The sequence below is a fragment of the Eurytemora carolleeae genome, unplaced genomic scaffold (assembly GCF_000591075.1).
Source record: "Eurytemora carolleeae unplaced genomic scaffold, Eaff_2.0 scaffold784, whole genome shotgun sequence".
In the NCBI taxonomy this organism is placed as follows: Eukaryota; Metazoa; Arthropoda; class Copepoda; order Calanoida; family Temoridae; genus Eurytemora; species Eurytemora carolleeae.
Genome location: NW_019396758.1, coordinates 200,083 through 218,895, shown reverse-complemented (window position 1 = coordinate 218,895; position 18,813 = coordinate 200,083). Strand labels below are relative to the sequence as shown.

Here is an 18,813-nt window from a genome sequence, read left to right as displayed (position 1 = left end):
AAAAAGAAGAAAAGAAAACGAAAGTAATTTTCAAAAAAGGAAAAATAGAAGTCATCAAGTAGAATAAATTTCATAAATGTCTAAATTTGTAAGTAAAATTGTCTCAAAAGTAAATTTCAAAAAGCACAGAGTTGGAATACACATTTTAAGGAAAATAATTTGAAATATTTATTGTTTATGCTTTGCAGAGTGAGAATGGGTATTTAATAGAGAAGTCTAGAAGAGGAGATAGTAAAAGAAGAGGCAAAGATTGAATGACTCTTTAAATAAAATAAAATAAAAGATACAATTAACTTTTTAGAGAAATTAGAGAAATTCAACTTAAATATCAAAGAGAATATGAAAAATTTGAGCAAATAAAGAGATAGGAATAACATTTAACAGAAAAAAAGACAAATTATAAAAGGAAAGCTAAAATTAACATTCTCTAAAAAATAGAGACAGAATAAATATTTTATACAGAAAAAAATCAACAGAAAAATATATATTAAAATGTCAAAAAAAAAAATTAACATTACAAAGAGAAAATAAAGATAGTAGAAATATATCATACAGAAAATAAAGAATTCTAGATTCTAGAATTAACAAAGAGAAAATTAGGAGCCAGAAAATAAAATTCACTAGAAAATAGAAAGATAGAATTAATATTTCAAAAAGAAAGATAGAATTAAAATTTGAAAAAAAAAAAACAATAGAAAGATAGAATTAAAATTTCAAAAAGAAAATAGAAAGATAGAATTAAAATTTCAAAAAGAAAATAGAAAGATAGAATTGATATCTCAAAAAGAAAATAGAAAAAAAAAAATTAATATTTTAAATAGAAAATAGAAAGAATTAAAATTTCAAAAAGAAAATAGAAGGATAGAGTTAAAATTTCAAAAAGAAAATAGAAGGATAGAATTAAAATTTCAAAAAGAAAATAGAAAGATAGAATTAATATTTAAAAAAGAAAAAAGAAAGATGGAATTAATATTTCAAAAAGAAAAAAAAGGAAAAATTTAAATTTTAAAAAGGAAATAGAAAGATATCATTGATATTTTAAAAAGAAAATAGAAAGAAAGAATTAATATTTCAATAAGAAAAAAAAGATAGAATAATATTTCAAAAAGAAAATAGAAAGATAGAATCTATATTTTAAAAAGAAAATAAAAATGATAGAATTGATATTTCAAGAATAAAACAGAAATATAGAATTAATATTTAAAAAAGAAAATAGAAAGATAGATTTAATATCTCAAAAAGAAAACAGAAAGATAGAATTAATATTTCAACGAGAAAATAGAGATAATACTTTAGGTCAAAACAGACCGTTTTCATCAATGAATAAATTTCATTGTGTGATAGATTGTCTCATTAAAAAAAGAAGAATACAAGATTGATAAACTGACTTGATTTTTTCTTCTTCTAGGTTTGGAGGAGTTTCTTCCGAACAATCCTGATTAAATATTATTAAAGGAAGAGAAGGGTCTACAGGTTGCAAGCTCGATAAGAATTTTGCAAATTACTTCTATAAAAAAGTAAAATAAAAGGTCAAGGCGTTGCGAGAATTCAAAGTCAACCCAGTCTTTAAAAAATTGATGCAAGTTAACATACAAGAATCAAAATTTATGTGGAACGTGCACGTGCATTTGAATTTCCGAGCCGGGTCAAGCTATCCGGTCCCAGTTTGTACTGTACCTAGCTCTATGGACATGACTAGCCGGTGCAACAAGGTTGACGCGGTCAGACTTTATGCCTCATATAGGTTCAATTTACTTTTACTAAAGGGGCAGAGTTGCGTGCGTGGGTAGTAGATCCTAAACTGAAAATTAATGATTTACTCTTTAAACATAAATTCAATTCCTTAAGGTGACTGTACAGTTTTTTTTAAATTAATCTAATCCTTCCTTATCTCTGAATGGAATGTCAAGGTTTCGAGAGAAAATGAAAAATTTGCGAAAAATAATAAAAAATGTCTTATGTAAAAAATATTTAAACTTTTCAGAAATAGTAAAGAGCTCAATCTAATTTTATACATGATTAGTGGGGTGGCGTGGAGAGTGTGTGACACCAGTTCTCGTTAGATGACTGAAGTTAAGCACACTTGTCCACAGCCAGTAACTGGATTGGTGTCCAGACTGGTGTTCACGGGTTCGATTCCCGTACTCCACACAAACCTGTGGTATCAAAAACATCTGAAGCCGACATCTGGTTTAGCAGTTATGACCACCTGACGGATGTAGGAGGACAGAGGGGCGGCTGTCAACAACTCTCGCAGCGAAAGGGTGCGTTATTTCTACTCAACAAGAAAGAAGCTTCAAGTGGGATTGATCCAAGTGAATGACGATGAAGAGAGGAATGGTGGACAAGCAGGGAGAGTCTATGGTTGCCAGCTATAGGTACCTGGGGGTATCCAATCCGGGCTTACAGATGTTAGGGAGCAATGAGTGTGATGTTTCCTATCAGTACGGCACCCGGGCCTCATTCCAGTATATCAGAAGGATTCCTGCACTCTATATTCTCAGGCCTAAGAAGAATCTTAGGCAGCTGGAATCTTGTCAACCCTCTTCTCAGAATGAATGAAGCGTGGATGGATGAATGTGCTGCCAGATTACAACCCCTGGTAGATCAATATAAAAACCCAGACAACACCAAACTTTCGCAAAAGAAAAAATTCCGAGATTTGATCGTAACAACCCGATCATGTCCTGGGGACAAAAAAAATCTCTTTTTAAATTTTATACATGATGATTGATGGGCCCTGAATCCTGAGTAGCTTCGAATAAAAACTACTAGAGAATGGTTCAACAAAGGAATTGATTTTTTGCCTCAACCTCTAATTTCCTTATCACTATATCTTTAAAACTGATGGTGTAGACCTTTGATATTTTAAACTATGAATTCTGTTATAGGAAATTATCTAAGTTTGAAATATCCCAGTTTTACAGTTTATATCATCAGATTGTATGGATTTAGGAATTAGAAAATTTGAGTTTGTGTCGAAACTCAGTTCCTTTCGAGAACATAAATATTAACTAAATTAGAAATCGATCGGTTTTTCTAACTGAATTTGTAAACAGACCCTTGAGAAAAAAAGTTTGAAAATAACTTAAACGATATTTTGAAATTTTCACTTCTGTATAATCGATCACTAATTACAAAAAGTTTGAACTATTAGCTACAAAAACAATGTTGGAAAGAATACCTTCTCCCGAGTATCTTGTACAATCTCTCCTGTGCTGTACTGCAGAATCTGTGTTGTTAGAAGAGTATGGTAGGAGGTATGAACACTTATGTACTGAGGAAAGGGGAAGTCCCTAAATATAATTTCTTAAAGAAACCTTTATCAATAATGTATTTTACTAAATAAGGTTTACTTCTTGAATAAAAATCCTCCATTGTTTCTATAGCAAAAATCCGCAAGTCACTATAATGCAGAGACCAAAACAGAAACTAATATATTTTCAAATTTAAATATATGGATTTCTTATTCATTCTTGGATCACAATGATTCAGACATAAATATAATATAAGTACTGGGTCAATTCAAATCACATCTCCAGTCTTTCATTAATAAAAAAAATCTTTATCTTTAGTAAAGCATGTTAAATAAAAAAAGTTTCCTTCATAAAATTGTAGACAAATAGTTAAAATGAAAACATTCAAAGGCTAGAACAAAATAATATATTATTTATCATATCATATTTTTAAGGATTCATTTGAGACCTATCAGAACTGCACCCCAGGACCAATAGGATTTTTTAACAATTTAGATAGTTTTTTGAAAATTAAAAATCCGTTAAATTATTCAAGAATTTTACTTTAAATTACCATCTCAAGGGACTTTAAATTACATCCAGCCAGCGGCGTATTCAGGAATTTGTCCGGGGGGGGGGGCTCAGCCCCAAAAAAACCCTGGAAACCATAATTTTCATTCATCCGGGAGACAGGGGGGGTTCTAGCCCCATAACCCCCCCCTGGATAGGCTTCTGCGTCATGCTATATTTTTTAAAGTCTGTTATGTAAGTGTACTTACTGAACTACTCCAGTCCAAGGATATCCATTTAAAGAGCTCGCTTCCTTGAACAGAGAGCAGTTGGCTGTCTCAGTATAGCAGTGGAGCAGCTCATTTACAAACTAAAGCAGTAACTCATTTACTAAATCATCTTTTTTTAAAACAATATGCATATTCAACCCACCAATGATTTTATTTATATTAATTCTACATATGAAGGACAAAAAAACAGAAGAATGTAAAAAACTAGCCGAAATCAAAATAATATTTACTTGGGGGGGGGGGGGGGAGAGGCCGTAGCCTTTGAAATATCCCCCTCCCCTGGAAAATTAAACAAAAAGCTTATATAATTATTATATCATTATTTAAGCCATGGATTTTTCCAGAGGGGGAAACCCCCCTTTAGCCGCCTCTTTATTTGTTAATATAAATTTGTCATAATATCTTTACCTTATCATCTTTTTCAACAACAATCTCTTCTGCTGCTGCTAAAAACACAACAGCTGAAGCAACAGCGGCTCCAAGACTAGATAAATGCTGAACAACAGCTTGCTGTTCACCTAGGCTGTAGTTGTAGTTGTTAACAACAGCATTGTCGTAGATACTGTGGTAGTAGCTGTTGGAGAACTGTTGGTTGTAGTTGGTTAGCATTAAAACAGGGATAGTTTCTCTCTCCTGAAACAAGAGCATGTAAAGGCTCGTTTTGGGAGGTGTTAAAACGTTGCAAGGACAACATAGAAAACTCGCAAGGGAGTTTAAGAGACGTTACAGCGAAGTTTTAAGGACGTTTTAAGAATGGATGTTGTAGCGAAGTTTAAAGGGCATTTTAAAAATGGTTTCAAGGACGTTACAGGGGAAGGCAAGAGGCAATAAGCCAAAACATCTTTTTTGTTTAGAATGTTTTAAAAAATAAGTCATTTTAGGGGAAAGATTGAATTTATTTCTGGGGAAAATTAGGTTAGCAGTTTAAATTAAAGGAATCGTCATCATTTCAATTTAAAACTTAAATATAAATTCTTTAAATATATATTTTTCATGACTTTATTTTGAGAATAGTTTATTTGAGAAGCTTCTGTATCATAAATATAAAAAAATGAAAGAACCTACATAATTTGTTAAGCTTCTTTAGATAATATTTTGATATCTCCTAATATCTAGAATTTTAACAATAACTGACCAACGAAATTATTTTTTTGGAAACTAGAAAACACTTCAAACTTTTATTTAACAAATATTTGATTTGAAAGATTTTTAGATTTTTTTTAGTCCTAGACTTAGTACTGTGGCAACTTTCTTAAATTTAAATTAAAATAAACAAGACCCCTTCAAAAAGATCGGCATAAATAAAATAAAATATCTTCAGTCATTTTTCGGTTTTTTATATTTTCAAAGAAAAGTCCCTTCCAGGCTGACTGGAGGGTGTTTGCTCTCTGTCTTGTAAAATATATTTGTTTATTTTGGAAAACTCTGTTAAAAGTTTCTAACTTCAGGCTGTTTATGTTTAATAACAAAAGTATCTTTACTTTACTTCCGGGTCCAGGGAGCCAAAACATTATGTATCCGGATCCAGGGAGCTAAAATATTGCAGATCCGGATCCAGGGAGCAAAAATATTATGGATCCGGATCCAGGGAGACTAATGTTGTGGATCCGGATCCAGGGATCTAAAATATTGCAGATCCGGATCCAGGGAGACAAAATATTGCAGATCCGGATCCTGGGAGCTAAAATATTATGGATCCGGATCCAGGGAGACAAATGTTGTGGATCCGGATCCAGGGAGCTAAAATATTATGGATCCGGATCCAGGGAGACTAATGTTGTGGATCCGGATCCAGGGAGCTAAAATATTATGGATCCGGATCCAGGAAGACAAATGTTGTGGATCCGGATCCAGGGAGCTAAAATATTATGGATCCGGATCCAGGGAGATAAATGTTGTGGATCCGGATCCAGGGATCTAAAATATTGCAGATCCGGATCCAGGGAGCTAAAATATTGCAGATCCGGATCCTGGGAGCTAAAATATTATGGATCCGGATCCAGGGAGACAAATGTTGTGGATCCGGATCCAGGGAGCTAAAATATTGCAGATCCGGATCCAGGGAGCTAAAATATTGCAGATCCGGATCCTGGGAGCTAAAATATTATGGATCCGGATCCAGGGAGACAAATGTTGTGGATCCGGATCCAGGGAGCTAAAATATTATGGATCCGGATCCAGGAAGACAAATGTTGTTGATCCGGATCTAGGAAACCAAACCGAATCCAAGCATAAAAAACTACCAACCTTAAGGAAGGACTGAGATGACGCCGGTGGCAGATATTTTCCGGTTGATGTTTTCACAGAAACAGTTTTCCTCAAAACTCTGACCAAACCAGCAAATAAAGATCTTAGTTGGATTTCTTAAATAAAAAATAAAAAATTTTGATATTGTATAAACTTTTAGTTACGTAGTTTTTACTTGAATTCAAGATTTTTAATTATTTTTTTTTTAAATAATAAAAAAATGTAATTACAAATTCTGAAAAATTAATTTTTTCATCTTGAGAAATCAGAAATTAAAAAAACCTTCAAAGGTTTCGTTCCACTTATTTTAATTAATTCATAAACCAAAATTATAAGAATGAAACTTTTTATACTTGAGTCTCCTCAAGGATCCTTGTAAAAATAGCAAATTTATAAACCGTTTTTTTATTCAGTGTAAATTAAGAACTTTTCAGAGGGAAAGTGATTCCTTCTAATAACACTTTAACTGGATTTTTTACGAAGCCATTTTAAGCTATCCTTCTCAAGGATCCTTGTGAAATTTCTAAACCATTTTTTTCTTCAGTAAATTAAGAACTTTTCAGAGGGAAAGTGATTCCTTCTAATAGCAGTTTAAGCCATTTAAGCTATATTTTCTTGTAGTTATAAGTTCGTTTTGATCAATGATAATAATTTGAAAGATTGGTTCCTAAGCGCATCCTCAATATATGATCCTAGATTAGCAGTGTGTGCCCACACATCATTAGATATTCTAATACAACAATTTAATATATAAAAAAGAAAAAAAAGAAAATTTTCATTGATTGATAAAACACCGCTGAAGGTACTTTTAAAGGAAGATAAAAATTCTTAATAGAACTTAGAGCGTAATTTCAAGTATCCCTTAAAGCAAGTATGAATTAGATATCAATGGTTATAATTTTGAAACTGATCATTTTCAATAGTGAATTTTTTTCAACGATGACTTGCGCGTTTCTATTTCAGGAAAAAAATAGAAATTAAACACTTTAAACTCAGAAAAAAACGTCAATATATTTCATATATAATGATCAGAAAAAGGTTTTAAAGGTACCGTTGTTAATCAGACATGGATGGCGGGGCACTTAAAAATGTCGCTTTAAGAAACTAAACTCAGCGTTTGAACTCAAATTTTCTAGTCCTTATATTTTTGCAACCTGATGACGTAAATATTTTAAATGAATTCTGCCCAATAGATAGTCCAACTCCCAAAGGTTGCAAAGATTAAATAAATAAAGTATGTGACAAGTTTTCATGCAACGATAGCAATGGCCGATTTACAACGGTACCCTTGAAACCTTGATCTGAATGAAAAGTATTTAATTATGATTATTTCCAACGAGCAGATATGCAACAGGTCACTTGCACAGAGAAACCAGAAAAGAAAATAAACCGTTTAAATTAACAAAAACAAGGATATCTCATTCATATTAGGATCAGATAAAGCTTACAAAGGTATCAGGTGACATCTTAAAATAACGCTTATAGTTCCTTAAAAAATGAAAAGGGATAAATCAAATAAATTATCGTATTCCTGTTGGATAATTGTCCCAACTCTATAATAACTCGAATATTCTCTATTGATAGCAGAGGTTGAGTTCCATTACTGAACATCTTTCCAGACTAGATAGATAGATAGAATTGTATAGAAAGGGATAAATTAAATAAATTATCGTATTCCTGTTGGATAATTGTCCCAACTCTATAATAACTCGAATATTCTCTATTGATAGCAGAGGTTGAGTTCCATTACTGAACATCTTTCCAGACTAGATAGATAGAATTGTATAGAAAGGGATAAATTAAATAAATTATCGTATTCCTGTTGGATAATTGTCCCAACTCTATAATAACTCGAATATTCTCTATTGATAGCAGAGGTTGAGTTCCATTACTGAACATCTTTCCAGACTAGATAGATAGAATTGTATAGAAAGGGATAAATTAAATAAATTATCGTATTCCTGTTGGATAATTGTCCCAACTCTATAATAACTCGAATATTCTCTATTGATAGCAGAGGTTGAGTTCCATTACTGAACATCTTTCCAGACTAGATAGATAGAATTGTATAGAAAGGGATAAATTAAATAAATTATCGTATTCCTGTTGGATAATTGTCCCAACTCTATAATAACTCGAATATTCTCTATTGATAGCAGAGGTTGAGTTCCATTACTGAACATCTTTCCAGACTAGATAGATAGAATTGTATAGAAAGGGATAAATTAAATAAATTATCGTATTCCTGTTGGATAATTGTCCCAACTCTATAATAACTCGAATATTCTCTATTGATAGCAGAGGTTGAGTTCCATTACTGAACATCTTTCCAGACTAGATAGATAGAATTGTATAGAAAGGGATAAATTAAATAAATTATCGTATTCCTGTTGGATAATTGTCCCAACTCTATGATAACTCGAATATTCTCTATTGATAGCAGAGGTTGAGTTCCGTTACTGAACATCTTTCCAGACTAGATAGATAGATAGAATTGTATAGAAAGTTGGATAGATAAATAAATAGATATATACAAATTTTTAATCCCCTTGCAATTGTTTAAAGGTTTTTAAGGATTTTAATGTTAAATTTCTGACAGGGCTGGGGGGGAGGGTTACATTTTAGGTCCCTTCGTACAATTTTCTCTGGAGAATTATTTCATTAAATATCAATATTTTCAATGATTCACTGGCACCTCATCTTTCTAATTTTTCCAGCGGGTGGGGGACGTCTTCCTTCTCCCCCCCCCCCATAAACGACACTGATAGATCGATATAGAAAGTCGGATAGAAAGATATATAGATAATTAGAAAGACAGTAAGGTAAATATGCAGTTGGATGGATAGATAAATCAAGCGATTTTAACAAGAACCAATCAGAGAGTGGGATTCTGTTTATGAATTAGATTACTGTTCTCCCATTGGTTCATTTCCAGTTTTATACCTTAAGGTCCTCGGTGAGATTAAACGGAAACGAATCACTCATCATATCGTAGACAGCCCTGATAATAGTATTGAATAATATTCATATAATTATCAAATCTTAATATTTATTTTCAGTTTACATTCATTGCAATATCCAAAATTGAAGCAAATTGAATGTCGATCTAGAAACATTATTAGCAAACAGTTTATTTATCAATAAATGATATGTATTTAATTTTAAACCCTTTAAGATTGTGCCTTACTAATAATAATGATAAAAAACCATCAACCATCATTCCGTGAAAATCAAGGCCGAGATGGCTTATCAGAAAAAATCGCCAACAAAGGACGGAAATAATGAGCCACTCCCCTTTATACTAGAGAACTAAGTGCAGAAAGGACAGTTCTACGGTCTAGATATCCCAATGCCAAATCTGAACTGTGATTTTAAACATGAAAAAACTCGTCATTCAAATCCTCCCGATTTTTGATTTTCTTCTTAAACCACTCTTTCTTGGATTAGTAGAGAAAAATCAAGAACCGGTTTTTAATAGAGAGTCCCTCCCGTCTCTGCATATTTATCTTAAATGGGGCGCAAAATCTTAAATTTATCGACTTCTTATACGCGACTCTGATTGGTTGAATTTTATACACTTACTGGATACAAGTGTTAGTCCCGATATTAAGAAAAAGAGAGGATCAAGCATTAATCTCGATATCCACCATTCTAAAGTTTTCAGCTCTGAAGTGTCAAAGTTTATTTTGCAAATTAAATAAATTTTCAATTACAAATCAGCAAAGATCCGGGTGTAACTAAACCTCGAAAGTAATGAAGTTAGATCTTCACTGTATAAATCTCAGATGTCACTCCCTGTAATTTATAACTAACCTGGTAGAACCAATATAATCAAAGGATTCTCCGTGAACAAGAAGGAACAGGACGTTTTCAACTTGGTTCTTGTACTCCCTAGATAATCAAACAATCCTTACAGGGTTTATCACTTGAAACTAATATTAATATATAATAGAAACTAATAATTGAACAAGATTACTTATGTTCGATGATAAGATTAATTTTTATTTTCTCAACCTCTTTCCTAAACAACTTAATAGTTTACTGTAGAATTTTGTTTACATTTTATGTCGTCGTTATTTAATAATTAAAAAAACTAATTTCGAAAACGTATCCACCCCAAAAGTAGGAGTTTTGAACGTCGAATTAGCGCTCAAACTCAGGATTTACATATCTTGAAAAGTTTTAAATGTCTCAAATGAATCCTAAAGAAGTTTTCCATAACACTGCATACTCAGTTCAACTACCTTACATAGCCAGTCACTCCCTTTAAAGGGTTGTCGACACAATGAGAAGTCACCACACCTCATTAAAACGGGCAAAAATTATGGAGATATCATTGTTTTTCTATCTATACAATGAACTTGCGGATTTATGCATAATAAAACAAGGTAAGAAAATTGACAAATCTTTTCCTTTTTTAAGAAAGAAAAACAAAGATATCTTCCTTTTTAATAAACAGCTAAATAGTTATTTGGCTGATGAGTACCACTACCATTGAGAGTATTTTTAATTCAGGGTCATTTTAACATTACGTTGCCCAGTTAACCTTTAATGATCAACAGAATTGCTAGCGGGAAATATTATTCTACCCCCCCCCCATCTTGCACTTTATGATAATTTTAACCCAAAGCAAAGCAAATCAAATCAAACTTTTAGGGACACCCTTCTATCCACACTCAAACCTCGAAGTGACTTTACATATCTAACATCTGGGAAAATTGTTTTTCAAAATTGAGGTGAAACATTTTTCAAGAGAAAAAACACTAATGCCTTTGTGAAATTATATGTTCAATAGGTTCACCTTTTCCTGAGTTCCCTAGAGACTGCTTTAGCTGCAGAAATAAGTGTAACTATTCCCGTAGAGGGACTGTCAAATCCAACCTAAACAATTAATAAACTATTTCCTACTTTTTTCAGGGAAGTTAAGAAAATTTTAATTTTACTTTACAAAGAGTTCCCAAGATAAGTTGGCCTTTAAAACATCCGTAACTACGCACTAGATAGTTAAAATCGGTCGAGGGGGGGTAATCAAGTAAAATTTTAGATTTTTCGAAAAAACATTGGTCATTATTCGTCTTTTGAATTTGAGATAAAAATTGCTAGAATTTTTTCACGAAAACTTCGCGGGATGGGATGTTATTTTATTTTATTATCCCAAAGGGACAGCTATGTAATTTAATTTTCCGCTGTTGGGGGACTCATGGGTTGGAAATAAAAGTCAAAAGGCGGTAAAAAAAATTGATTCTGGTTGTTTAGTAAACTTTCATTAAACTTCCGATTATTAAATTTTAAAATTTTGTCGAATCCATGGTTTACCTCTTCCTTGTCGAATATATTTAAAGCATCCAATCTGGCCACAACCAGTATCACACTGTCAGCACTAAAGAAGAACAACATGGAACGTTTAATCTGTAAAACCATTTAAAGGGACTGCAAGCCTAATTTAAAGTAGGATTTAGATTTCACTGTTTATAACTTGTAATATTTCATGCTTTGTAGTTGAATAAAAATATAAAATATGAATAAATAATTTAAAAAATTTATTGTTTTTAATTGGGAATTGCGCATGGAATTATTAGAATTAAACAATTGTAAACCTAGAAAGAGAGAAGACAATATCTTCCACATTATGAATCAGAAGGGGTGGAGGGTACCCTGGGGAATCGGACATTGCCATCTTTGTTTGGATGGTCACTTAAAATTACGCGTTTGAAAATAGTAAAATGGAGAATTTAAATATATTAAAATGGGTAAATTTAACATCTTTGTCATGAATGTTTTTTTTTATTCCTTTCAAGTGTTGAATAAACAGAGAGACTTTTCCATCAAATTTTATTTTGATCTTTTTACAAAATTTTCTTATTTTTAAGAAAAAAAATAATAAAAACAAAATTTATTTTGTTTATTCTACATTTTACTTCCGAATAAAAATATTTAACACTAAAATCTTTTTTTTTTAACTGATAAGTGAGACATGGTTGAACCGAGTAGAGTTAGTTTAACCACTTCTTTTCACTTTGAACCGGCTTTTAAGAGAAGTGGTTGAACTAAGTCTGTCCAGTTCATGTAATTCGCGCTAATCGTATATTTTCGGTCCCTGGGAATATGAACTGTTAACGAATATAACCTCATACCTTTGTGTTTTTGTGGAGTTATCTGGCAGAGTTCGGTTCCGGGGGGTTGTGAAGTAGAAAATATTATTATCACTAAACCATAATATACAATTATTTTATCAGAGCTTGCAATTGATAGTTAGCGTGAAGTGGTTCAACTTGGTACGGTTAGTAAAACTATTTTTCTAACTTTTCTGCAACTTGTTCTAAATTCTATACAACTAAAGAATAAATTTCCAAATTTCCAAATATAGAAAACTAAAAATTAACAAAATTGGATGGATTCTTAATCTTAAAACTTGATTCCCGTATCTATAACACTAGCTACAGAATACACTATCTTTCTAACTGTATCTAAATCCAAAAAACTGGATTCTAAATCCTAAGATCTGGATTCCAAATAAGGAGACATCGCTTAATGAGAAAACTGGCTTCCAAATCTGGAACCTGGTTCAAAAATCATAAAACTGGTATGAAGAGGAAAGGTTTATTTAAATACTAGCTTGGAAATCCAGCTTTGCCTGGAGTTCTTCCAATAAAAGTCAACCCACTCAACTTAGAACTGTAAAGACCATTTATGTGGCTCTACTGAGCTCCCGAATCCAAATTTGAGGCAAATCGGTCCAAGGGTTCTTGAGTTGTGCTCAAGACATCCAAACAAACAAACAGAGATGGCTAATCAAAACTTAAAAAGTTGTAATCTCTGTTTGTCAGTTTGTTTGTTTGCTCGATCATAAATTTTGATTGGGGGAACTAATGAGACCAACGGGCATGTTCTTAGCTTGGTTTTGAGATTCTTAGTTAAGTGGGTTCGATGATAAAAAAATAAAATTGTAATTCACGACGGGCGGGTAAACGGTGGGACTAACAATGACTACCCTGGGCCAGGCTGGGTTCCCAAGTTAGTTTACATAAATTCCAGTTTGATGTTAAATCTATTGCGTGTATTCCTAAGTGGATCACAGTATTGTTGAGGTGTGAGTGTGTTTGCTATATTACTCCGTCTCCAACATGTCTCGGAATCCTAGAAAAGGGTCAAATTGTTCATCAATAAAATCCATAAAAAGGGAGTGACCNATGTATATTTTTAAGAGTGATTTTCGAAGATCTGGGGAAAAATGAAAAATTGAAATTGAAAAGGCAAGTTTTTTCCTTCTTTTTACCCAATAATTAATTTCTTTTCCCTTAAAGAGTAGTCATTTTCCCATATTCAGCGAATATAACAATAACTAAGTAAACTCCCTCCCTAACTCAGGCGCACGCAATGGGGCGGGCAGTGAGAAAAAAAAAAACTAATAAATAATACTTAAATAACAATTGTAGCCATGAATTCAATCGTCGCAACTAATATGGTCAACTTTATTCTTACCTTCGCTGCATACATTGGTGAACTTAGTTCCACAGCACACAGGGGCCAGGAGACATCATCTCCACTAATAGATAAATCAATCAATCAATCAATATATTGGTGAACTTAGTTCCACAGCACACAGGGGCAAGGAGACATCATCTCCACTAATAGATAAATCAATCAATACATTGGTGAACTTAGTTCCATAGCACACAGGGGCCAGGAGACATCATCTCCACTAATAGATAAATCAATCAATCAATCAATATATTGGTTAACTTAGTTCCACAGCACACAGAGGCCAGGAGACATCATCTCCACTAATAGATAAATCAATCAATCAATCAATATATTGGTGAACTTAGTTCCACAGAACACAGGGGCCAGGAGACATCATCTCCACTAATAGATAAACCAATTAATTAATCAATATATTGGTGAACTTAGTTCCACAGAACACAGAGGCCAGGAGACATCATCTCCACTAATAGATAAATCAATCAATCAATCAATACATTGGTGAACTTAGTTCCACAGCACACAGGGGCCAGGAGACATCATCTCCACTAATAGATAAATCAATCAAAACAAATCAGTCAATCAAAGGATAACCCTTGAAAACAATCAATCAATCAATATAAAATATTAATCAATGAATCTACCTGTTGTGTTCTAAAAAGCAGGAGTACAGGTTCTCCGTTGTGTTCTCGTTGTTCATCAGAAATATCGGGAAGTTCCAGTTCTGCCACAACAAATTCTCACCAGCTGAAATAATATATTTTAAATGGAAATTAATAAGTTAATGCTTTATTGTATTTTGCTCTCCAAACTTCTCTGCTGTGCTGCTGCCACTATTCGGACAATTAACATCATCAGACTGTACAGCGGGGAGCTTGCCCTAGACAAAACAATAATCAGTTCTTCATAATTTTTTTTTAAACTGAAAAAATACTTTTTTTAATGGTAAATTGTAACAAGTGTAAAAAGGGAATGGGAAAAGAGACAAAAAAGAAAATTATAGATTTATAAAAAACGACGACATCTTCCTCAAAATTACCTCTACAGTCCCTTTAAACGTCCCTCCCTCCCCCTTTGGTGATATAAATCATACCTTCCATTTCCCAGTTTTAACTCCTGGAAGGAGAATACCGTTCACATTCCCAGTATTCTTCAGTCTAGTCAGCATACTTCCGCTTTAAATAAAAAGTTTAAATTAGATAAAAATGTGGACGAACAATAACAAAATATCTCTAGATTTATAAAAACATATTTAGGGCTCCATTTACAGGAATAATCATCATAAATCTAAATTCATTTAATGATTATTATCCTGTATAATTATTACTTATTATTATTTATCTTAATCAAAGTCGGCTTAAGTGGGAGGGGCAACATTCTACCATGAATGTCGTCCCTCTGATTGGAAAATTAGAGGACGGAAACATTATGGGACAAAACTAGGTAGAAGGGCAGCTTTCATTTCCTTTAATTCGATTTTCAAGTATTAACTTTTGAAAAAAGCCGATGCACTTCGTTTTTATTGAATAAATTTCAATATCCTCCTCCTACCTCCAGGGCCAGATAACAATTTCAATTATAGAATTATTTCCCACTTAATGGTATATTTCGTTTAGCAGTCCAAGATCATATTAATTAAAAATATTGTAGAACAAAAATTTGTTAAATCCTATGAAAAATCCTATAAAGTTACCTAAAGATATCAGGACTAAGAAGAATGATATAAGGAGCAAAGTCATCAACTTCAACTCTGGATATGTCCTAAAATATTTAACATTTAAAATGGCGGATAAATCAGAAAGTTTTTAAAGATAATGATATTCTATGTAAGATGTAGTATAAACTAGGGATGACGTTGAGATGGCGTTTGAATGGCGTTGAGATGATGTTGAAATGATGTTGAGATGACATAGAATGACGTTGTGATGACGTTGAGATGATGTTGAAATGATGTTGAGATGACATAGAATGACGTTGTGATGACGTTGAGATGACGTAGTAATGACGTGATGATGATGTAGAGATGAAATAGAGATGAAATAGAGATGAAATAGAGATGAAATAGAGATGAAATAGAGATGAAATAGAGATGAAATAGAGATGAAATAGAGATAAATTAGAGATGAAATAGAGATGACATAGAGATTACACAGAGATGACATAGAGATGACTTGGAGATGACGAATTTCTTTGGCTTCTTTATTTATTTTCCCTGGGTCTCAATTTGTTAACTGAAAAAAAAATTGTTCAAAATAACTCCAATCTTTCAATACAGGGGAATTAATATAGTTTAGCTATTTTAAGAAAACAATTCTATGCACCTGGGAATCAATGTACAATAGAACACCCACGTTTCCACTCAGGTCTGAGGTACATCCAAATTCCTAAATTATAAAACTTCAAAATTTCAACTGACCCTCAATTATTAAAGTGGGCTGAATGATTCACAATGGTACCTTTGAAAGTTTTATCCGGTCGGAAATGCAACATTTTCTATAAAAAAATGATTTACTTTCAGCTATGCTTTCTCTAGGAAGTGACTTACGGATTTATGCTTCATCGGCATTGTAGGAAATTGTTAGAATAACGCATTTTAAGCCACAAAAGAAACAAGCTACAAAAGAAACAGCTATATTTTCCACAATATTTAGTAGATGAAGGTATTCTTGTGAATCAGGCATGCCCCCTTTTTTTTAAGGAGGGTCACAAAAATTAAAACAACAGTCTCTTTAAACTTTAAACTTTCTAAATGTAAATATATTCTTTCAAAGTATATTTACTTCTTCTTTAGAATATTCTTGAACAATAAAGTTTCAATATTTTCAAATAAATGATGCATACATAATTTGTCTTCAACCTTCCAGGTATGGGGGGGAAATGGGCTGTATTTTTTTTTTAAATTTCAAAAAGATTTCTTCAAAAAAACTAAATATGAAAAATAAATATTTTTCATCAATAGCACAAGATGGTTTTACCCTCATAAAAAAGATATATTTCTATATAATGCATAATATATATTTAGTGATGGGCGCGTTTGACTTTTTTTCATTTTGTTCGTTTGTCATTCGTGAACGACCCATTTCATTCGTTCGTTCATTAAAAAACGATAGTTTTTCAACGGTTTGTTGAAAAAAAAATAGTTCACTAGAAACTATCGTGTTTTTTAGTCCTTTAGAAAATTGGATCGTTCAGTAAAACGGACCGTTTTTAGATTCTTTCATTTGTTTTTCATTTCTCTGAACGATCGTTTGTCCAACGCTCGTTTTTAAACCTGAAAGACACCATCTTTAAATACAAATTTCGTTCGTTCTCAAAAATGTTCTTCTCACAAAAACGATGTAATGGTAATAAGCATCAAAAATGGAAGAAGGAACCCATAAAACTTTGTAAAGAAAGACGGCAGTTAAACTAAAGTTATGATTTTTAGTTTAAAAATCATAAAACACAGCATTTGTGCACTTTCGGAGTAAAAAAAAAACAATTCACTTGATTTTCAGTATGTTGGCAAAACTACTTGATTTATGAAACGATCAATATTGTTGAAATCGTATCTTCGTATTTCATAATTTTATGAGCCCCACTGTATGGAAGATAAATATGATACTACTACTAACCATGGTAGCGTTTAACCGCTTGAAGCAGGCCTGGAACTGGTCGAAGTCTGTATAGATGCTCTCCTTTAACCTGTCCCCTCCCACAACACACACCAGGCAAATACTGATATAACAATACATTTTTTTCGACTAAGCTCCGCGCAATCAAAACCATGATTTTCAAACTTAACGGAACTGAAAACGTAATTTCATGCATTACAACTTATGGATCAGATAACGGTTTAGAGAATACCGTTGTCAATCGGCCTTGACAGTCTCTTTAAAGGAAAAAAACTTATTATCTAAAATATTTTATTTCTCAACAAAATTATTTGATTATACAAAAAAAATTTTGTCATCACAAAATAAGTTTTAGTTACCAAAAAGTTAGTTTATGTTACCACAAGATAAATTTTCGTTAAGACAAAATTAGTGAATTACGTTACCATAAAATTAGTTTTTGCTCCCACAAAATCAGTTTTCGAAACCAAAAAATTGGTATTTGTTACCACAAAACTGTTTTCCGTTACCAAAAAACTAGTTATAGTTACCACAAAATTAATTTTCGTTGAGACAAAATTTGTTTTTGTTATCACAAAATTAGATTTCGTTACCACAAAATTAGTTTTCGATAACACAAAATTAGTTTTAGTTACCACAAAATTAGTTTTCGATACCACAAATTTGGTTTTAATTACCACAACAAATAGTTCTATTTTCCGTTACCAAAAAATTGTTTTCGTTACCACAAAATTGGTTTTCGTAACAACAAAATTAATTTGTTAAAAAAAAATTTATTATCACAAAACTAGATTTCGTTACCATAAAATTAGTTTTCAATACCACAAAATTGAATTTAGTTACCACAACAAATAGTTTTATTTTCTGTTCACAAAAAAATTGTTTTAGTTACCACAAAATTAATTTTCTATGAGACCAAATTTATTTTCATTACCACAAATTTGTTTTCGTTGTCACAAAATTTAGATTTCGTTACCACAAAATTAGTTTTCGTAACAAGAAAATTACTTTTCGTTAAGAAAAAATTAGTTTTCATTATTACATATTCGATTTCGTTACCACAAAATTAGTTTTCGATAACACAACATTAGTTTTAGTTACCACAGAACTATTTCGTTACCAAAAAAATTAGATTTCGTAACCACAAATTAGTTCTCGTTACCACATGAAACTTTTAAGATGAGGGGTTCAAAATCCCTCTCCATTATTCTGCCATTAAAATCCCGTGTTAGTAAAAAATGTAACACCTGAAAACTGCTTTCAGACCCATATTGTCAGATGTCTGTTGTCTGGTCAATTAGGACATTTTCCCTTTTATCTGAAACATCAAAAATAGAAAATGTATATGTATTTTAAAACCTAAATGCAGGTAAATTATTGGCATAAAACTGGAATTTTTACGTAAAATCACATTATATTGCAAATTGACTTTAA

General features: G+C 32.0%; 2 protein-coding genes across 2 annotated transcripts; both read right to left on the bottom strand.

Annotated features, from left to right (window-relative positions):
* Positions 1-1,315: 1,315 nt before the first annotated feature.
* On the bottom strand, positions 1,316-14,512 carry LOC111708297 (nicastrin). Its single transcript, XM_023481628.1, has 15 exons — positions 14,410-14,512; positions 13,766-13,829; positions 13,347-13,420; positions 12,418-12,489; positions 11,600-11,663; positions 11,085-11,164; positions 10,097-10,174; positions 9,227-9,284; positions 8,671-8,759; positions 6,951-7,013; positions 6,284-6,362; positions 4,445-4,669; positions 4,016-4,116; positions 3,185-3,296; positions 1,316-1,435 (listed from the first exon to the last, which is right to left on the bottom strand). Exons 1-15 carry the CDS (start codon positions 14,463-14,465, stop codon positions 1,331-1,333), a joined length of 1,320 nt encoding a protein of 439 aa, XP_023337396.1. The 5' UTR covers positions 14,466-14,512; the 3' UTR covers positions 1,316-1,330.
* A 34-nt stretch (positions 14,513-14,546) lies between these two features.
* On the bottom strand, positions 14,547-18,701 carry LOC111708285 (nicastrin-like). Its single transcript, XM_023481606.1, has 6 exons — positions 18,627-18,701; positions 17,380-17,482; positions 16,087-16,149; positions 15,459-15,526; positions 14,859-14,940; positions 14,547-14,645 (listed from the first exon to the last, which is right to left on the bottom strand). Exons 1-6 carry the CDS (start codon positions 18,647-18,649, stop codon positions 14,547-14,549), a joined length of 438 nt encoding a protein of 145 aa, XP_023337374.1. The 5' UTR covers positions 18,650-18,701.
* Between the last annotated feature and the right edge of the window lie 112 nt (positions 18,702-18,813).